Below are 19,188 nucleotides of genomic sequence, written 5' to 3'. Positions count from 1 at the left end.
GCTACGCAAACTCACCTGCTCCATGCAGAAGTATGAGTCCAGCCGACAGCTCTATGAGTTAAAAAATTTGCACTTTTCCTCTTATAGGTAAAACTCTATGAGCATCAAAGCCAAAAATGAAGCTTAAAGTGACCACATGGGTCAACTGCTCCATCGAAGTAGCCAGCTCAACCGCTCATCTCACAGTAAAGTTTTGCAAGTCTCTTCAAGTAGGCAAGGCTCAAGAAGCCCCGAAGTCGAAACTAAAACCTAAGTGATGACGTGGGATCAACTGCTTTGTTGAAGCAGCTCACCCAGCCGCCCGTCCTATGGTAAAGTTTCATGAAAGACATGACGAAATAGAAAGATGAAGCAAAAACAAGGAAAGTTGTTTATTAAATTTCTAGCAAATTGATAAACCGGCTCAAAGGCCAACAAAGTTCAAGCAAAGCAAAGCAAAACAAAAAGGAAAATAAGAAAACTTTTAAGTTTAAGCAAAAAGACTATTCCTGGGCAGTCTGCGCAACCACAGGTTCCTCGACTACCACACCTTCAGCAGCCGTACTGCTCTTAGCAACCAAAGTTTCGATCAGCTCATCCTCAGCCACCCCTGCCTGGACTGCCTGACCCTTAGCTGTTCCACCAAAGGCAACCTTAAATGAGAAATCAAGCAAATCAACTAGAGAAATGGAAAAGGTCTCGAAGTCATTCTCGAAAAACTTATAATCAGACGGCCGACCCTGATGATGGTTTACACAGCCAAGCTTGTAGAAATTGGTCTGACAAAAAACAAGCGTTACTTCATGACTAGGCTTGATGATGCTTAGACTAGGCTTGTTGAGGTTTACACAGCTAACCTTAACAAGCCTAGTCTAAGCACCCTGTAGCTTATCCAGTTCCTTTTTTAGGTTCTCGTTAGCAAACAACACAACTTGCAGATCGACTTCCTTGGACTCAAGTTTACTGACAACCTGCTTGAGACGAGACACTTCAGCATGCATGAAGATAAGCTTTTTGTCTTTAGCAAAACAAGTAGATCGTAGCTCTGAATTGACACGTTTAAGGTCCTCGACCACTAGAGAAACACTACTGACTTCCTTCTCTGCAGCTTCCAACATTGCCTGAGTTGCACTAAGCCTACCATTCAAATGGGCAACCTCTGATGAGCGATCACCAGCTACAAAGAAGTGGGGGCAGAGACATCAAACCTCTTCAAAACGGCGAGTTCAGATTCAAGCTTCTTGATCTTTTCAGTAACTGAGCGAAGCTGAGCCACCAACGCCACTTCGGCCTCCTTAGCACATTTAACAGCATCCTGATTAACGAGCATAGACTTAGTTGCCAGGATCAAAGTCTTATGCATTGTAGCAATCAGGGATGATCTTCTTGAGTAGGCAGGACGCTTCGCAAATGAGTCTCGACGGATGACAACTTTTCCAACATTGTCAACAAACTTGGCACATGCATCGACGTCTTCGAGCAGGTCAGCATTCAGCAGCGCACAAACCTCGGGAAACTCACTAACCTCAAACTCAATGGATCTCTCATAACTACCTGTGCAAAATTTCCCCTTCTCAGCAGACGAGTCAGTCACGGCAGAAGGAGGAGCAGGCCCAAGCACCACCTTAGCAGCGAAATCCACCTTCCCGCTTTTCATAACGGCGAGCCTCTCAAAAGCAAAACTAAACTTAGCTCCTGGGGGACGCTTCGATAGAACCCAGATACCAGAGGTGGCACTGAACTCTTTCGCTGGGCAAGTCTCTCAGTAATGGATATGGCCACCTTTGGAGTAGCAGGTTTCACAAGCTCAGGCTTAACGGTCTTCTTCACCTTCTTAGGGGAAGTTAGATCAATGACAAACTTCTTGGCAGCAGATGAGCTCCCATGAGCAGCAGAAGAAATCCTTGGCTTCTTCTTGGCCAAAGGCTCACAAGCAAGTAAGGAAGATATTTTCTTTCCACCCTTATTGGCAGCAGGCTCTACAGCAGCGATTGGGCGAGTCAACGCCTCGTCCTTTATCTTCTTTATCTTTTCCTTCGGAGGTAGGACACCTTTCTCCCAATGAATAGGGCTGAGCAGCCAACGCCATTCATGGTACTCAACAGGAATGTCCAAGGCAATGTGCACTTTCTTCATATCTACCGAAGTCCTTGGAGTTGAGCCAAACTCTGAATCTACACAAAGTAAGAAAGATGATCAATAAATTGAAGTTATGAAGCAGCTCAACAAAAATTCAAGCTGGACAAGAATGAAGCAATTCACTTACCACTGATAAAGGTAGTTGGGACATGTAGCTCAAGAGAAAAGTCAAACTCCCACTCTCCGCTCACCTCCAAGGTGTCTCTCATCCACTCATGATCACCTTTGCTAAAAGTATCAAACAACCTAGGACGAGACCTTAGCTGCCTCACACCTTCCTTGTGGTTGATCTTAAAGAAGTACCAAAACTCATTTATGGTTAAACTAAGATAAAAGAACCTGCTCAAGTTCGAGAATCCCACCATCGTAAGAACTACATTTGGGGAACACTGAACAGGCGAGCATTTCATGGAGCAAATCACCTCTTGGAAAAGACTCGGCATGGGAAAAGTAAATCTCAACACGAAGTAGTACAGATGGAATTTGATAGCTCTCTTCCTAGCAGAGGCACCTTCACTGCATAGTTCATGGCCGCTATCATTTTTCGGCCGCTTAACGCAAACCTTTGATGGAATTGCATGCTTGTACGCCTCAAGAAAATCCTGAAACAATTCGTCAGAATTGATCTTGACATGTGCAGCCTTCAAGTAACCCACCTTGCCAGAAAAACCATCTTTACGATATACAGGTGGAGGATATTTGTCACTTTTGCAATCGGAGGACGACAACTCAAAGTCTCTACAAAAAGTACAAGGAAAAATACTTAGAAGGCAGCTCGTTAAAAAAAAAAAAAAAAAAAAAAAAAGAACCTTCAAGCCCAGAGTCTCAGCGTTAGGCCCAACGGCCCAGCTTATCCACATGGATAGGACGCAAAGGGCCCAGCCCATGCTCCAGCTCGCCTTACACTTGGCCCAAGTCGCTCCACCCAGCAGGAAGGGAAGCTCGCGCCTCTTTCTTCTCTTCTCCTTCACGCGCGAGACGCCCCAAGAAGCAAACTCAGGCCTCACGACCTAGGTCATACATGCAAGAGGGCCAGCCCACGCTGGTCCCTCTTCTTCTCTTCCCGCTTACCTAGGCTCCAACCCAGCAACCATGACGACCTGGCCCAAGCCGGTCTTCCCACGCCAACCAACCCTCTTGTCACACCACCTCCAGCCCCGTGGCATCCTTGCCACATAATTCACACCTCTTTGGCACCCACCAAGCCAATTTTTCAAGTCTTGAGACTCCCAAAAAATTCAAGAAAAAGAAAATTCGAACTTTTCTTACCTTGTTGCGGCACGGAGAAGAAGAACAACAACATCAGACGACTCTTTGCAAAGGCAAGAAAAGAAGAACGCTAGGGGAGGGGAATAAAAATTTCCTTTGGCTTCTCTTCCTTGTTGGAATAAGGATTGCTCTCCAAATTTATTTAGTCCCTTGCTTAAGGCAGAATTAAATAAGTATTGAGGGTAATTATTTTCCGTTTCCTAAAATAATTCTATCTCCAAATTAAGAAAGAAGATCAAGTTCAAATTGGGAAACAACTCTACAAGCCTAAGCAGCTTGGAATTCCTAAACCTACTATCATTTTCCTGCATGCAGCATGGTAGGTGTGGGGCATTTGTGGAGCCTAAAATAATCCCAAAAATTCTAGAGGCGACACGTGGACTTTTATTCAAGAAAGACAAGATTGCCCTTAATAAATGGGCAGGCTTCTCAGATGCTCCCACGCGCAGCTCACATCCTTGGAGGACTCAACAGCTGAACACAACTGCCCACAACGCACAATATATCTCCATTAAACACTATATGGTCGGCCTTATCCCTATAAATACCCTATATTCTACCAAATTTTCAGAGCTTTTGCAACCTTAAAAAAGCCTTAAACATTTTACTCCATTAGAGAAACTAACTTGGGCATTGGAAATTCGTTGACCTAACCCCCCTACCCCCCTCCCCCCACATCGTGGGTTTGTGAGGCTTAGGTCTTTGATCAAATGTGTTGATTGTTTTGCAGGTTTATTTTCGTTAAGACTGAAAACGGCGAAAATTTGCATCGACAAATGTATGAGAGATAATTGAGAGAATCAAGCTTCTAAGATTTCTTAGATGATTCCGTCAGTCACAATACAAGTCGTATATATAGCTAGTAGTAGTAGCTCAGCATGTAAGCTAGCACCATAACCACCTAACTTCCTAACTAATTTGACAGATGATGTGGCACTGATGTATTACATTTCTTAATTGCCATAGATGATGATGTGACAACATTATCATAGTCTTCATCCCCCTTCAATCTCAGCTCAGATTCTGCAGCTTGAGATTATAACAATGCTTGATAAAAGCAAGACTATGTAAACCCTTAGTTAATACATTCACAGTTTGCTCTTCAGTTGGTATGTATTGGATATGTAAATCTCCTTGCTGCACTATTGCTCTTACAAAATGATGGTATGTATCAAGGTGTTTAATCCTTGAATGAAACACTGAATTTTCAATTAATGCAATAATAGACATATTATCGCAGTAAATAACAGGTGGACTATGAACAAATATCTTTAAATCCTTTAATATATTCCTTATCCAGGCTATATTAGCTACAGTGTGTGCCAAAGCTTTGTATTCGGCTTCAGTTGAACTTTGAGAAACTGAGCTTTGTTTCTTTAATTGCCACGAAATTGGATTATTGCCCAAGTGAACCACATATCTTGTGATTGATCTTCGAGTATTCAAATCCGCATCCTAATCTGAATCTAAGAATGCATTGACTAGAGTAACCATATCTTCATTAAAACTGATTCCAATGTTGATTGTCCCTTGAAGGTACCTTAGGATCCCTTTAACAGCTCCAAAATGCATATCAGTTGGTGTAAACATGAACTGACATACAGTATTTATTGCAAATGCAATATCTGGCCTAGTGAAGGTTATATATTGTAATGAACCAACTAAACTTTTATACATTGACGGATCTATGAATAACTCTCATTTTGTTTGCAGTATTTGATGATGTGGCTTACACAGGGTATTTGCAGGTTTACAAGAGTCTATTTCTACCTTGTGGATTAAATCCCTGACATACTTGGATTGGTTTACAAATATGTTTCCATTACTTTGATATTGGACCTGTAATCCCAGAAAATAAGTAAGTTTTCCCATATCCTTCAACTCAAAGACTTATGATAATTCTTGCACCACTTTTTGAACTTTTGTAGCATTCAAACCAGTCAAAATAAAATCATCCACATATAATAATAAGATGATAATATCTGATCCATCTTGTTTAACAAAGAAACTAGTATCTAAGGCTGAAGCTTTGAAACCCAAGACTGTCAAATAGCTAGTGAATTTCGAATTCCATGCTCTTGGTGCATGTTTCAATCCATATAAGGACTTAATCAACTTACAAACATGAGAGGGATAAAATGGATCAACAAAGCCTTGAGACTGCTTTATGTATACCCCCTTTTGCAAATCTCCATGCAGAAATGCATTTTTAATATCCAATTGCCTGAGACTCCAGTTATTGGTAGCAGCTAAAGTTAGGATGATTCTCACAGTGGTGTGCCTTACAACTGGACTAAAAGTATCCAGATAATCAATGTCATGTTCTTGAGAAAAACCTTGAGCTACCAACCTTGCTTTATACCTTGACACACTACCATCTAGATTCTTCTTAACCTTGTACACCTATTTACTCCCTACAATTGCTCTATCTTAAGGTGGTGGAGCTAAAACCTATGTCCCTTAAGCTTTAAGAGAGTCATACTCTTCTTGCATTGTTGTTTTCCATTGTGGTATAGTTGCTGATTTTTGAAATATTGAAGGTTCAAGTACATCAGAAATTTCAAAAACAAATGAATACCCACCAATGAATGGTTCTTCATCTATAATTTGCAAAAATTGTAACTGAGGACAAGCTGCAACCAATGCAGCATAATTTATTCCTTTAATTGCTCCACTCTTTAGTCTAGTAAGCATTGAATGAGTTGAAGTGACAGGTTGCTAAATTGCATCAAAGGGAGACAAATTTGGAAGACATACCTCAAGTTAAGATTCTAAATGGACAGGCAATATAGATATTGTACCAGAGTGATAGTATGATGGGGAGAGATGCTGTGAAGATGTTGATGATGTGATATCATTGCTCTTGTGCAACACTCCAGAACTGTCAACTTCTTCTGTGTTTTGAACTGTTTCATGAATATCAGGACTATCAGAACCTGCACTTACATCACTAGTTGTGATAGACACTGAGTTGAGGTTTTGAAAACAGTGTTGAAGTTGTGCAGAAGTGGATGATCTAACACTTGGAACTTGTAAATGTATTAGAAGTTGTGCAGAAGTGTCAGCGTGTTATGTTATATGTAAACATTTCTTCTCTGGTGTAACCCAAAATCGTACAGCTTCACCTTCAGGTGATATACCTTATATTTCTTCTCTGGTGTAACCCAGAGTCGTAGAGCTTCACTTTTGGGTGATGGACCCTATATTTCTTCTCTAGCGTAACCCAGAGTCGTATAGCTTCACCTTTAGGTGATGGACCCACTATATATACATATATATATATATATATGTTTCTTCTTTGGCGTAACCCAGAGTCGTACAGCTTCACATTCGAGTGATGGACCCATTACATATACATGCATACATATATATATATATATGTATGTATGTATATGTTTCTTCTCTAGCATAACTCAAAGTCGTATAGCTTCACCTTCGGGTGATGGACCCTATATTTCTTCACTTGCATATCCCAGTGTCATACAGCTTTACCTTCGGGTGATAGTTACGCCTTCAGGCCACTATGATACCCCCTAGTTGAGTACATAATTGATGTGATTTACGGATTTGCTTTCAGGCGACTATATTACCTTTACTGAGCACAGGTGCCTGGATTCTACGTACTTGTCTTACGAATGTTTTTCATGGCATGCTAGAGTTTTCAGAAAACCTATTATGTAGTACTATACATATATGTTTTCAAAATAGGGGGTTAGTATGTTCAGAAAGAAAATGGTTTTCTTATTATTAGTATTATTATTATAAACTTTGGTTCACTCATCCTATGTTTACACCCCCTTTAGGAGTTAGAATAAAGGCACATGATTCCGGTGTCGGGGCACTTATGCATAGGTATCTTTGAGTCTTCTTTGTATAGGACCCATTCCTTTGTTCGTATCTTTTTATAATAATTCTTTCACATTATACTTGATTAGTTGTATGCTCTGAACACATTCATGCATTGACATTTTTCTTTCTAATTACATATTTTCTTTGTAAGCATGTTTAAAATGGCTTCGTCACCCTCGGGTGTCGACCAGCACTTGCCCATCCTGCTTTTAGAAGGATATTGGGATCGGGGCATGTCAATCAAAATTTAGATGGATCCCTATCTTTTATCTCTAGACTCGTGGCCACACTGTATTTATTACTTGGATCTAGACTTTGTAATTTCATTAGATAATTTCTCTGAAATTAAATGCTGCCTATGGTTTTGGACATGTTGAATTTAGAAATGTTGCCTAGGGTTTTGGACAGGCTGAATTTAGAAGGGGTGCGATATCCACAAACCCCATTTTACTTCTCACACACCTTTTTAATTTTCGGCTCAAAGAACGTAAATTATCAAGGGTGTGTGGATAGCATACCCCATTTAGAAATGTTGCCTAGGCCAATATGGAGAGAATAAAAAAAATGATATAAACTATTTTTCTAATCAATTTAATTCTTAATTTTTCACGTATTGAATTACAAATACAAAGTATAATATGAAATTTATATAACTCATTAATTTTGATGAGTTTGCAAACGCAAAGAGAAGTCATAAATTAAAAATGCTCATGTTTATGTGTCAGTAAATACATAAAAGTTAGGAGTTGAAATGATTCTACTACCCAAACATTTACTGACTTCATGGATCGAAATCAAAACTAGGTTCAATTACTATAACAAAATAATTTATAGAATTTTTCAACTATTTAGGAGTAAAATTTTCAAAAGAAAAATATTACTTTGATAATAATACCATTATAATTTCTTAAAAATATTTTTTGCTATATATTTGGTTGAGACTTGAAGCCATTGCTGGAAGTTCCAGAAGCACAGAACTCAAGTCTTAGAAGTGAGCTGCCATAACCAAACCATCAGCCACTGGAACTTGACCATAAATTGTTAATGTTTAGGCCAAAAGTTTACTACGCCTTATGATCAGTGATCCAGTATAAAAAGCATTTATCGGTCAGTATGTCTCTAAATTAACAAGAGTTTTTCGATTGTCGGTTCGCGATCTTTAAGGACGCAAATTTGTCGACCAGTTGCATTGTTGATCGTGGCATGTGTGGCTCATGAATTTTTGAACCCATTTGCTACTTAATTATTACAATTAATGCTAATGTTATATGTTAATGTATGTTTTTTTGTTGAGAGGGGACAGGAGGTCAAAGAAGCAGGGGATTCATATTCTTTGATAAGCTGACCACCCACGTTGCATCGCTTCCTTTACGAAGGCTTTCAATTTCACTGTTACTTATCATATATCAATAATCTATTATCAATTAAAAACGTTAGATATTGTAAAAAGGTTGTGATATTCATAACTTCTTTTTACTTTTTATATATTTTTTTAATTTTTAGTTATCGAATCAGATGAATTAAATAAGATTACAGGATAAAAATTAATAAAAATTGTCTGAAAAATTAAAAACTGTGCAAATAGCACACCCGATTATAAAGTAAATCTCCCTTTATCTTTTGTTGGATTATCATACTAAATAGTAGGGGTGGTTTTGGTACATTACCGTACCAAAACCTCTGTACCAATTACCATACCAAATATTTGATACGGCAAAATCTATTATCATTACCGTACCAAACTTTCGGTATACCAAATAGTTTGGTTGGTATGGTATGCTAATGGTAATTGCCACTTTGTTTTACACCACTTAGTTTGTCTAAAATCTAATATTTTTTTAATTAATGTAGAAGTGTAAATGACAATTGATGTTTTACCACCGTTCATCTTCTTACATCCGTTAGATGATCATGTTTTCAAAAAGGAAAATTTTAAAAATGAAATTCAGTAAGAAGAATAAAGCGTAAATGACAATTGATGTTTAAATATAAATTTAAGGTTTATGGATTATAGCATTGGATTTTGAAGCTGACATCTTCATGAAAGTTGTAAAGTTTGTCACTATAAGTGATTTTATATATATATATATATATATATATACATTTTTTACACTTCTACAATAATTATTATTAATTTTATTAATTTTGCCCTCAAATAATTATATGAATAAATATATAATATAATATTAATAATATTGGTAGGTATGGTATACCACCGATATTGGTTTTGGATACCAATACCATACCGAAATAGTATAATATGGTACAAATACCGTACCATTACCAATTGGTATAAATATTTGGTAATAATTTGGTATGGTATGGTTGGTAAGATGGTTGGTGCGGTAATTTGGTAAAAATTTTCATCCTTACTAATTAGTCTAATTTATGTTCTGCATTACCTTGTTTGACTTTCCCACTTGATCCGACTGGGAATCTGAATTGGTCTTAAGCAGCGCGTGTTCCTAAACTCACTGTCATAGTAGAGCATTTTATATCTTTTTTTATTTATTAAAGTAGACAAGTTAGTAACTTCGCCATAATAGTTAATCCTTTCGGGAGTAGAGAAGATTCATAGAGACATTTCAACATCTCTTTACCCACTAGACAATAGTGTGATCCAAGAGTGTCAGAAAATCAAATCCAACAAGTGATGTGTGAAATAAAGACTTGAAATTCGTCCCTAATCACTGAGTCATCCCATAAAGGTTTTATCTTTTTGTGTTTTTTAATTTACTATATTACTATTATTAAGGGGAATGAAGAGTTCAAAACAAATAAAATAATTTGGGAGAAAGAGGAAATTTTAAGCCGGACGCATATGTTAAAGCCTAACACCATATCAACTGAGACATTAGCCCACGTACTAGAGCATTTATCTAAACAATTAAATAAATAAAATAAAACGATGATACAGATACAGTAATACAACTGGAATAATTTGGAGGAGTGATTTTTTTTTTCTGGTGTAATCATTAAATTCTTATGTGGCGTTATTATTCCACACATAATACAACACAAATTATTTATGTATGTATCGATACTAAGTTTAAATCCATGAAGTGTCATCCCAGTCATCCACCCATACAAATCAAAGGAAGTTTAAAATTGCCATCTCTGAGTAAACTCAGTAATAATTCAGTATCAATATTCTTGCATTTGTTGACATATTATTCCCTTAAAACTAGCTAGTTGCAGTTGGGTGCTTTCTCAATCCCCTTATACATCATCCTAAGCCTTACGGAAGAAAAGTATACAAGGCATCCTCGTCTTCTCTCTAGATTAGTGATGCACTGGTGTTAAGCCCTTCGAAAAATCACCTTCTACACAAAAATGAGTCCACCCTAGACCAATGCTACCTGATAACAGAACAGAAAACCATTGTTACCGATCGCTGCTGTGACACAAATGCACCAGAAAATGCAAGGATGAATTTAGCAACCAATGTTTGAAAGCAGAGCTATTAATATCTGAGAAATTCAAAAAACGAAGGGAGAAAATAAATTTAGACAGCCTTACCGGTAAGTGATCTCCCGAGCAGTTTGATTCAGATTACTTGGGCTCTAGGATGATCAAACGAACTATCTGCCCCAAATACCGAAATGATTTTGTTGTTTCTTTAAAGCATTTGTTTTTGTCATGTCCAGTCCAATGCTGTAGTCACAAAACAAAAATTTCCAACTTCTAAGTACTAAGAAATAAATACAAAAACCCCAAACTCCCTTCCTTCCAGCAACTTCTCAGATACCTGAAATTCGCCAATCCAAGTTTGCAGAATGCAAAAGTAGTTACTAGTCAGTTGATCCCGTCCTGTAAAAAGCACTAGAAAAAACCTCATCTTTCCACACAAAGATCAAAACTTTCATGCCTCTACAAAACGGGCTGCAAGTAGTCAATAACTTGGAGACCCTCTACTCTACATCAATGCATTGTATTTTAAGTGGCTTAGTCTTAGAGTCGCACACTAAATTCCGTTACATTCCCACACCCACCCCCCCCCCCCCCCCCCCCGGGCGGCGGAGGGAAATTCAGCAATGTATGTCATTCGTTGATGCACTCTAGAATTTACGCAACTTCAGCAACACCGCCTCAGAATTCAGAACAATTAACATAAATTTCAAGACTTTGAATCATTTAGGCAAGATTAAAGAATCCTGAAAACTCGAAAAGTACCCGTCTTGCAATGACCTGCCCACCAGCTATATGCGAAAAGTAGATTTTGTAGAAGTGGCAGAGGAACAATGGAGCAGAATGTTCTGCAAGCCCCTCCAAATACTTGGCATAAGAAACTCCTGGATTGCTGGGTTCCGGAATCACATTGCCCTGCTGCTTAAACCATTCGAGATCTCCCGAAAGACTCTTCGATCTCTCCAATCCAGTCTTCCTAAAATATGCATCTAAATTGAATAAACAAATATCCAATTAATTTGTAATTAAAATTCCCAATTGATTTTTTTTTTAAAAGACGGTGAATTGATGAAATGAAATCAGCCACAAACTCACAAGCGACGCCGTTTGATTCATCGACAATGCGCTCGAGTGTGTCGAATACGAGCCTGCTGTCCACCAAGAACTTGATAAACCCTTCCAAGCTCCGCCGCCAAGTCTCCGTTTCACCCCCGTCGCCGTCGGCATCCGATTCCGAGCTATTGTCCTCGGCAGGGGCATTATCGTCATTCCGACCGTCACCGTCATCGTCATCAGAAGAAGAATTGTTACCGTTGGTGCTCAATTTATTATCTCCTCGGTGATGCCTTTGCTCTCTCCCGGGTACTGCTTCCGGTACCACATCGTCCTCCGCACCAGCGGCGGCACCGTTCCGGTGTTCGCCGTCTAAACAATCGGCGGAGACAGAGACGTGGAAGCGGCGGTGTTCGAGTCGGAGCAACGGAGCGGCAGAGCTCGACGACGGGCCTTTGTCGTTAAAATTGTCGAGGGCTTATTCGACGAGTGAGGGCGTGGAAAGACGAAATGGGCCATTGGCGCCGAGACGGCTTTCTCCATTAACATCGACGACATCGTTAACGGTGTTACGTTGCAAACCGTGTCACACTGTCTCGAATATTTGCTACTTTTATAATTTTACATCCACAACATTTATTTTCAAATAATTACAGGACGCCTTCAAGTCAGCAAAATTTTCTGCTCCCCGCGTTGCGAGGGTCAGGAAGACGTCAATCGTATGCGGCGGAGTGCTACATAATCTTTCACAAATATATATGGACAGACTCTGAAATGTTACACCTATTATGCATATGATACACAATACAACAGATGCTTTTTTTCTACAAAATTCAAAAATGTTAATGATACAACAATGCTAACAGAGTACAAAGAATAATGGTTATCCAACTCTGGGTGGTGGAGAGTACAGAAATCTGATCTGTCAAAACTATGGACGAACTCTGATGTGTCAAAATTATGCTTTTGCTTCCGCTTCTGCCTCCACCTCCGCCCAGGAATGACTCGGGGTTACCTGATCCCTTTGGATGAAAATCCACCGGTGACTCCTGGCACGCTTGGATTTGGAACATTCGTGAACATAATTCCTGAGGCAGCATCCTTTACGCAACTGCCTGTTCATTTCTGGCTTGCTTTCAGCTTCCGCAAAAACTGTAATATCTCTGTATATGAGGGATCGCTGCGGCTGAGTGGTTTGCACGAGTTTATGTGATCTGTTGAGTCTAGTACCTGTTCCAAAGTTACAAAATTAATGCCGAAAATAAACAGACATGCAGAATATGGAACACTTATTACTGGAAGCAAGTTATAGGGCTGGTTTGGTATTGCTGTGCTTTGAAAAAAAACTACTTTTGTTGTGATGTGAGAATAAGCAACTGTGAAATAAAGCAGCAGAGTGTTTGGTAAACTTTTTTGTAAAAGTGCTTTGGAAAGAAAAAAAGCAGTATTATAGTGTTTGGTAAACTTTTATGTAAAACAGATGTGACAAAAAGCCGGTTTTTCAAAGCTGGGTTTTGCAGCTTCTTGTTTTTGGCTTTTTTTCACCCAAAACTGTGAAAAAAAGCTGAAGCTGAATGTTTACCAAAACACAAAAACAGCTCCCAGCTTTTTTTTATACCAGTTTTTTTTAGAATCACCTCAGTACCAAACTAGGCCATAGTCTAGGGTTTTTTAGTATCATTTTTTCAAGCAGATGACCTAACCGATTTTTTAGTGATCTACATTTGTTTGCAATCATACTTACAACGAGATCGCCAAATCCAGGATATGCTGATTCAATTGGTACAATTTCCATTCGGAAGGCCCATCCGCCGTAACCTTCAACAATTGGAGTTACCTTGGTCTGCAAAAGGAGTCATTACCTAATTAACAAGTTCACAAAATCGCAAATTGACACAAGCACCACCACAAAACTTTAGAGGTACCTCACAGAAACTGAGGACTTGAAGCATCCCCTTCTTGTGAAGCTGACGGATAAAGTCATTAAGCTCTACTAATCTTGGAGATCCACTTCTTAGCTCCCCTATCTACGAAACATCAAGAAGTGATTCTATCAACATCAATACAGCAAGATTTGCTGGTCCAAACATTCAGAACCAGCGATCTGATACTATAGGGAAGAAAACGTTTAGGTTGTAAACATCATATACTAACAGTCGGTGCTGGGCGAAACACAAATCCCATTCTCCAAGGCATGTCAGCTAGTTTGCTTCCAAAATGTGGGCAGCTATAGAAAACCTGAAGCGAGCATAAAACACTAGAGTTCTCATATAGAAAATGATAATAAACAGGTGAAGAACAGCATTGTAAGTGAATTGTTCAATTATAGAAAGGTGCGTACAACTCCAATGGTGTTTTTCACGAGGTTATTGATATTATCTGCTCTTGCTTTATGCAGTATCTGCTTGACAACCAGACCTCCCATGCTGCAAACAAGAGAAAGCTAGTAGATTATTGCATTAAAAAATAGAATCATCTATAAATTATATTGTATAAAAACTTAGTAATAAAAGGATGCTATGAACTAGTTTACCCAAAAAATAGAAAATCAATCAAATGCCTCTAGCAAAACCTTTTTTTATTAAAAAACTCGTAGACAACTTTCTTTATCATCAAGGACACCTTTTTGTATTATTAAGGACACTTTCTTTATTACTAAGGATCTCATGAAGGGCAACTCAATTTTGTTTTTCGTCCTTATAATACAATACATGTTCTTAATAATAAGAAAAGTTGACTAAGTGTTTTTCAATAAAAAGAGTTTTGTGAGGGACTTTTTATTAGTTCTCCCAAAAAACAAAGGATGCTGTGAACCAAAATAAAGAGAAAGATTGGTTGCATTATTTACTGCACTAAATTGAAGTTGAGAAAAGGAAGGCACAATAAAAGACTATATCCTTTGGTTGTGAGACTGTGTACCACATTTGGTGTTTACCAGAAAGTTCATTTAAAAGAAAAACATCTGCAGCACCTGCTTCTTTTACTTCTGTTTTGTTTTTTCGGGGATACAAAAAACTCCGACAACACACAAGACCTCAAAGACATCCTTAAATCAGTCAAAGTTAGAATTTGAAATTTAAAAAATAAAGAGAGTGCATTTTATATGTGTGTGTGTGTGTGTGTGATGACAAAAAAATATATGTCATGGCTACTGTATGATTAAACCGAAAATGGCACACCAGTGGGATAGATTTGAACACACAAGCAACACTGTACAGACCTGTGAGTCACGAAAACAACAGGTCGATTCCCAATACCTGCAGAAACAAGCTTCTCTAACAGCATCGAGCTAACTTCCTGCACAATCCAAAAACAAAGGAAGACAATTGGAAACTGCAAGGAGCTAAAAAACATCTAGATCAGCTACAGGCTCAAACATGACTTGTTGGTGAAACCAAAGATCATTGCCTAAAATTAAGTCATGCACAGATTCATATGTTCTACAAATCAATAAACTCCTGAAGTCATTAGAATCTGAATCACTAGCAATGAAGAGAATGCTCTTAACACCCTATAGAAACCAATTCCTGTCAACCAAAAAGCACTGACCTGAAGAGGCAGGCTAGCACCGGACCACTGTGTTAGATTTGTCTGCATATAACATTCAGATAAAGAGTTAGATGCCAATGAGGGGACCAGCCTACAAGAAAATAATAAATTTAATACAACAATCACAAGAACAAACCTTGTATTTAAGGGTAAACATACGAGCTCGAGGAAAGTCAGATGAAAGCCATTCACCTGGCCAGAATGTTCCTAGCTTTCCCGCTTCCTGGTCAATCTTCTCTACTAAGCCAGACTTGGTGGATGACTTGTCCTCGGATATGCGCCAAGTCTTATAAGGGCCTCCACGGAGGCCATGGACAAAAACAATATCCAGCAGAGGCTCCCTTGTGGCTGCATTACTACGAGATGCATCCATAGAACTGGATATGTTAACATCATCTGAAATTCTGGACACAGATTTATCCACACTCTCAACAGAATTTACTTGATCCGAAGAGGATGCATCCCTTGGACTTGTGTCTTGGTCACTTTTTTCAGGGCAATTCCAATGGGGAAGTTCAGGATTGATTAAGAATATCATGTCATCATAACGGGGGCAATTTTTGTTTCCATTTGCAATACCAGCATCGGGAACATCACCATTTGCAGAATCTCTTTGGCGTCCGCAAAATACATTTATAAGTGTTTTTCTAGCATAACTTTGAATTTTAAGATCACTACAACCTGAGATCTTACCGTTAGCACAATCCTCAAGCCATTTACACCAAGTTTTATCTGCTATTATGACTCTCTGGACTTTTGGATGTATTGAAAGAATAGTCAAGAGCCTCGCTGCATGCCTACGGATATGAGCTGTGGGTGGAACTTGGACACTAGATTGACCATTACTATCTGGAATAGATGACTCTTTAGAAACATAGGAGGTTCGCTCTTGTGCCTCAAGCGTCTTAGAAGCATCATACGCTTCTATGGCAGCAAATTTCTCATAATCATCACGTAACAAAAACCGTCTCAGCAAACTTAAGACTCCAAAATCTGTTAGTTTCTCCTGACATAAAGAATCGTCAGCACAAACTTCAGTCAGTGCCTTGATTCCCTTCAGAGTTGCCACTGCAGAATCTGCCGCATTAACCTTAGGCAAACTATCTTTCTTTAGGGTTTTAAATGGCCCAGAAAAAGGTTCAGCGGACAGAAGATCTGCCAGTGGAAATGTATCAATAGAATCAGTGGTTGTTCCCAGCTGATTTCCTGCTAGATTAACAACAGCTGCCAATAACTGATTAGAAGTCTGTGCAGCAAAAAGCATGTTTGACTGATCAATTTGAGTCTGCAAAAGAAAAATTAAGGTCAATATGTACATTCTAAACAAAACTAGATGAGAGAAACGAAATTGAAGTGGTTTCAGCATAAAGAAAATTGGAAGCAACATTCTTAAAGATACAAAAGAATTTCCAAACAGGAAATAAGAATGCTGACCTTCACATTCACAGATCTAGCCTGAGGGGTTCCTTTAACTGATGCCTTTTTCAAAGTGAGAATTTCAGTAAGTAGAATAGCTAACCATCCCTGAGAAATGGGTACAGAGTATGGTCCATAGTCTTCGAGAATGCAAGAAAGGATTTTTATCGCTGACAAACGTAATGTGTCAGAAGAAGGTTTTCCAAACACCCAACGAAGTAATACAGCAGACCACCTTTGGCCTTCTTCAAGAGGTAAATGCAAGTCCCCAGAACAAAGCAATTCCAATGCCCTTGACAATGCTTCTTGCACATCATTATGCTTCATCATTCGCTTCGCAATGTCTCTTATCAGATGAAGACCCTTTTCCATCACTATCTTCCGCGCTTCAGGGCTCCTCTCAACAGAAATCAAGAATGCTGACAAAGCCACCCGAGCCAAAGGAATGTCTTCATTTTTAGTTGCCTGAGAAACAGTAGAAAGAAGACTGGAACTCCAATCAGAAACTGAATCGTTCAGGGCTAGATTCTGATCCTCTAATAGCAACCGAGCCACCAAACTTCCGTGCCATTTGACTGATCTCTCAGGGCGCCATTAAAGCAGTCATAATAGCTTGCCCATCTGCATCCAGTTCCTGTATTCGTGACCTATTCACTTCTGATGCCATCGCCCAGTTTGCCAATGCCCATGTAGCAAAAGGAACAGCAACATGTTGACAATTCAAATCATCCCAGAGGCCAGGCACAACAGCAGAAGACAGATTACTCTGTGCTAGAGAACTGGCATGCATATTTTGCAGGACAAGATTATGAGGATTAACCCTTCCAGATCCTAACTCACTAGTATCAGCACTTCCCAGCTTCACAACTCCATTTTTTCTTGATAGGCCTAAAACTGATGTACCCCCGAGAACTTTAATACCAATCCCCTTGATTCCACTGTCACCATCTTCGTCATCTTCATTTTCATGTGACTCATCCAAACGCATGCCACCTTCTTCAATAACTTGAATGACAGCTGCTATATCCTGCGTTTCAGCATTCGCCGACAGGAATGGCTTCAAGGACACTTTTTCTAAACTATCACAGTTGGCTGTGACGATATCCATAATGGCAGCTACAAGCATGCTCCTTCCTTTCAAATTTTCAGAAACATCAAGTGAACTACGCCTTGCACGCTGCTCTGACAGAAATTCCATTGATTAATACTAAAAACAGAACTAAACTCATCAACAAACTCGGTTATGAAGGTCGAGTGATGTTAATTAAAATGGGGCACAAAGGATCCTACCCATGCTCACTGGAAATTGCCTCAAAGCATTTCCCTATTGAAAGTTATTGTCTTTGTCACGTTGATCTCGGTTACTATCCTAGTGCACAGAATTTTCAATAGAAAGACAATGCCAGTGTTCATAACGAAAAACGAACTCAATGCCGCAAACGCTAAGGGTCCAAACTTTTCCTAATTCGAAAAAATCAACGAAATTCAAGAGAAGAATGGAGAAAGCTTACCTTCTTAGACGGATGAGGCTGGCAGGAGAAAATGAACCTAAAGAGACTGGGAACAGCGCCGGGCCTGCCGAGCACGGCGGCGGACACATTAGGATCAGAGATCAAGAAGGCGAGAGCTCTAGCCGACTCGGCCTGGGTCCCACACCCATCCCTAGGGACAGCCACCGACTCGAGCAGCCAATCGACAACGGCGCCACCTCCAGCCCCAACAAGGGCGGCCCTTCGGCTGGCATTGGCGGCGGCAATATCGGCAAGGAACGCAGCGACCCGGAGCTCGAAGCCGGAGCGGACCTCGTGGTTGGCAGAGGACAAAATGGAGCTGAGAGAGTGCCAGAGAACGGAGGCGGCGACGCCGGTCTGTTTAGCGTGGTGGAGAAACTTCCTGAACGACTCGGTGGATTTGAGGACGGCATGTCGTACTCCGTTATATACAGGATTCGACGACTTGTCGTCGCAGTCCGTCGAAACGACGACGTACAAGGCGATCAGGGCAGAGGCGAGAGCGCTGGAGAGCGCGATGGCGGCGGTGCGAGGGAGAGCGGAAGCGCCAGGGACAGAATACAGAGGGTTTAAGCGGCGGTGGATAACAGACGGAGGATGCGGGACTTGGTCGGAATTCTTGAGATTGTTGGGGGGCTCGTCGGCGTTTCTGGAAGCGGAAGAGGAAAATAAGCGGGCGGGATTGTGATGACGGTGGTGGTGGGGGAAGAGGTGGAGGCAGTAGCGGCGGGTTGTGTAACAGAGGCGGAGCAACATTTGGGGAATTGGGGATTGTGGTGGGAAATGATTAGTTTCTGTTTGGGGGAAAAGAGGGAAGGTGTTGGGGATGGAGGCTTTCCATGGCGGGAGGAAATTTGGCGATTAGTACGGAGAAGTGTTTTAAGTGCAAAAGAAGGGTCTACAGAAACAGGAATTTTCCTAGGGGAGATGCGAACCTCTTCCTCAAGTAACGGTATGGACCTGGGCTTTGCTTGGTTTTCCTCTTCTTTTTTTTTTTTTTTTTTTTTTTTTGGGT

At 39.9% G+C, this 19,188-nt stretch overlaps 2 protein-coding genes across 2 annotated transcripts; both read right to left on the bottom strand.

The window, feature by feature from the left end:
- Positions 1-10,321: 10,321 nt before the first annotated feature.
- LOC103959567 lies at positions 10,322-18,937 on the bottom strand. Its single transcript, XM_048580274.1, is given in 13 exon segments — positions 10,322-10,595; positions 10,756-11,633; positions 11,740-12,927; positions 13,442-13,540; positions 13,623-13,724; positions 13,852-13,935; positions 14,039-14,123; positions 14,918-14,994; positions 15,247-15,288; positions 15,383-16,531; positions 16,681-17,250; positions 17,252-17,839; positions 18,174-18,937. Coding segments are annotated over 11 exon segments (3,663 nt in total). The 5' UTR covers positions 18,930-18,937; the 3' UTR covers positions 10,322-10,595; positions 10,756-11,633; positions 11,740-12,816.
- Positions 11,371-12,770, bottom strand: LOC125475439 (probable inactive heme oxygenase 2, chloroplastic). Its single transcript, XM_048580166.1, has 3 exons — positions 12,713-12,770; positions 11,740-12,150; positions 11,371-11,633 (listed from the first exon to the last, which is right to left on the bottom strand). Exons 1-3 carry the CDS (start codon positions 12,768-12,770, stop codon positions 11,371-11,373), a joined length of 732 nt encoding a protein of 243 aa, XP_048436123.1.
- Positions 18,938-19,188: the final 251 nt, after the last annotated feature.

This window comes from the organism of the source record quoted next, unplaced genomic scaffold (genome assembly GCF_019419815.1).
Source record: "Pyrus x bretschneideri cultivar Hongxiangsu unplaced genomic scaffold, Pyrus_bretschneideri_v1 Contig15, whole genome shotgun sequence".
Taxonomy (NCBI): domain Eukaryota; kingdom Viridiplantae; phylum Streptophyta; class Magnoliopsida; order Rosales; family Rosaceae; genus Pyrus; species Pyrus x bretschneideri.
The sequence above is the reverse complement of the archived record's forward strand: the minus strand, read 5'-3'. Positions and strand labels throughout refer to the sequence as shown.

Bases quoted from the DNA above. Each gene is read 5' to 3' on its own strand.
- LOC125475439 (XM_048580166.1), bottom strand. From the start codon at position 12,770: ATGTTCCAAATCCAAGCGTGCCAGGAGTCACCGGTGGATTTTCATCCA. The intron at 12,151-12,712 runs GTAACCCCGAGT...TTAACGACAAAG, and splicing joins TTTTCATCCAAAGGGATCAG to GCCCGTCGTCGAGCTCTGCC. The intron at 11,634-11,739 runs GTGAGTTTGTGG...TATTCAATTTAG, and splicing joins TGAATCAAACGGCGTCGCTT to ATGCATATTTTAGGAAGACT.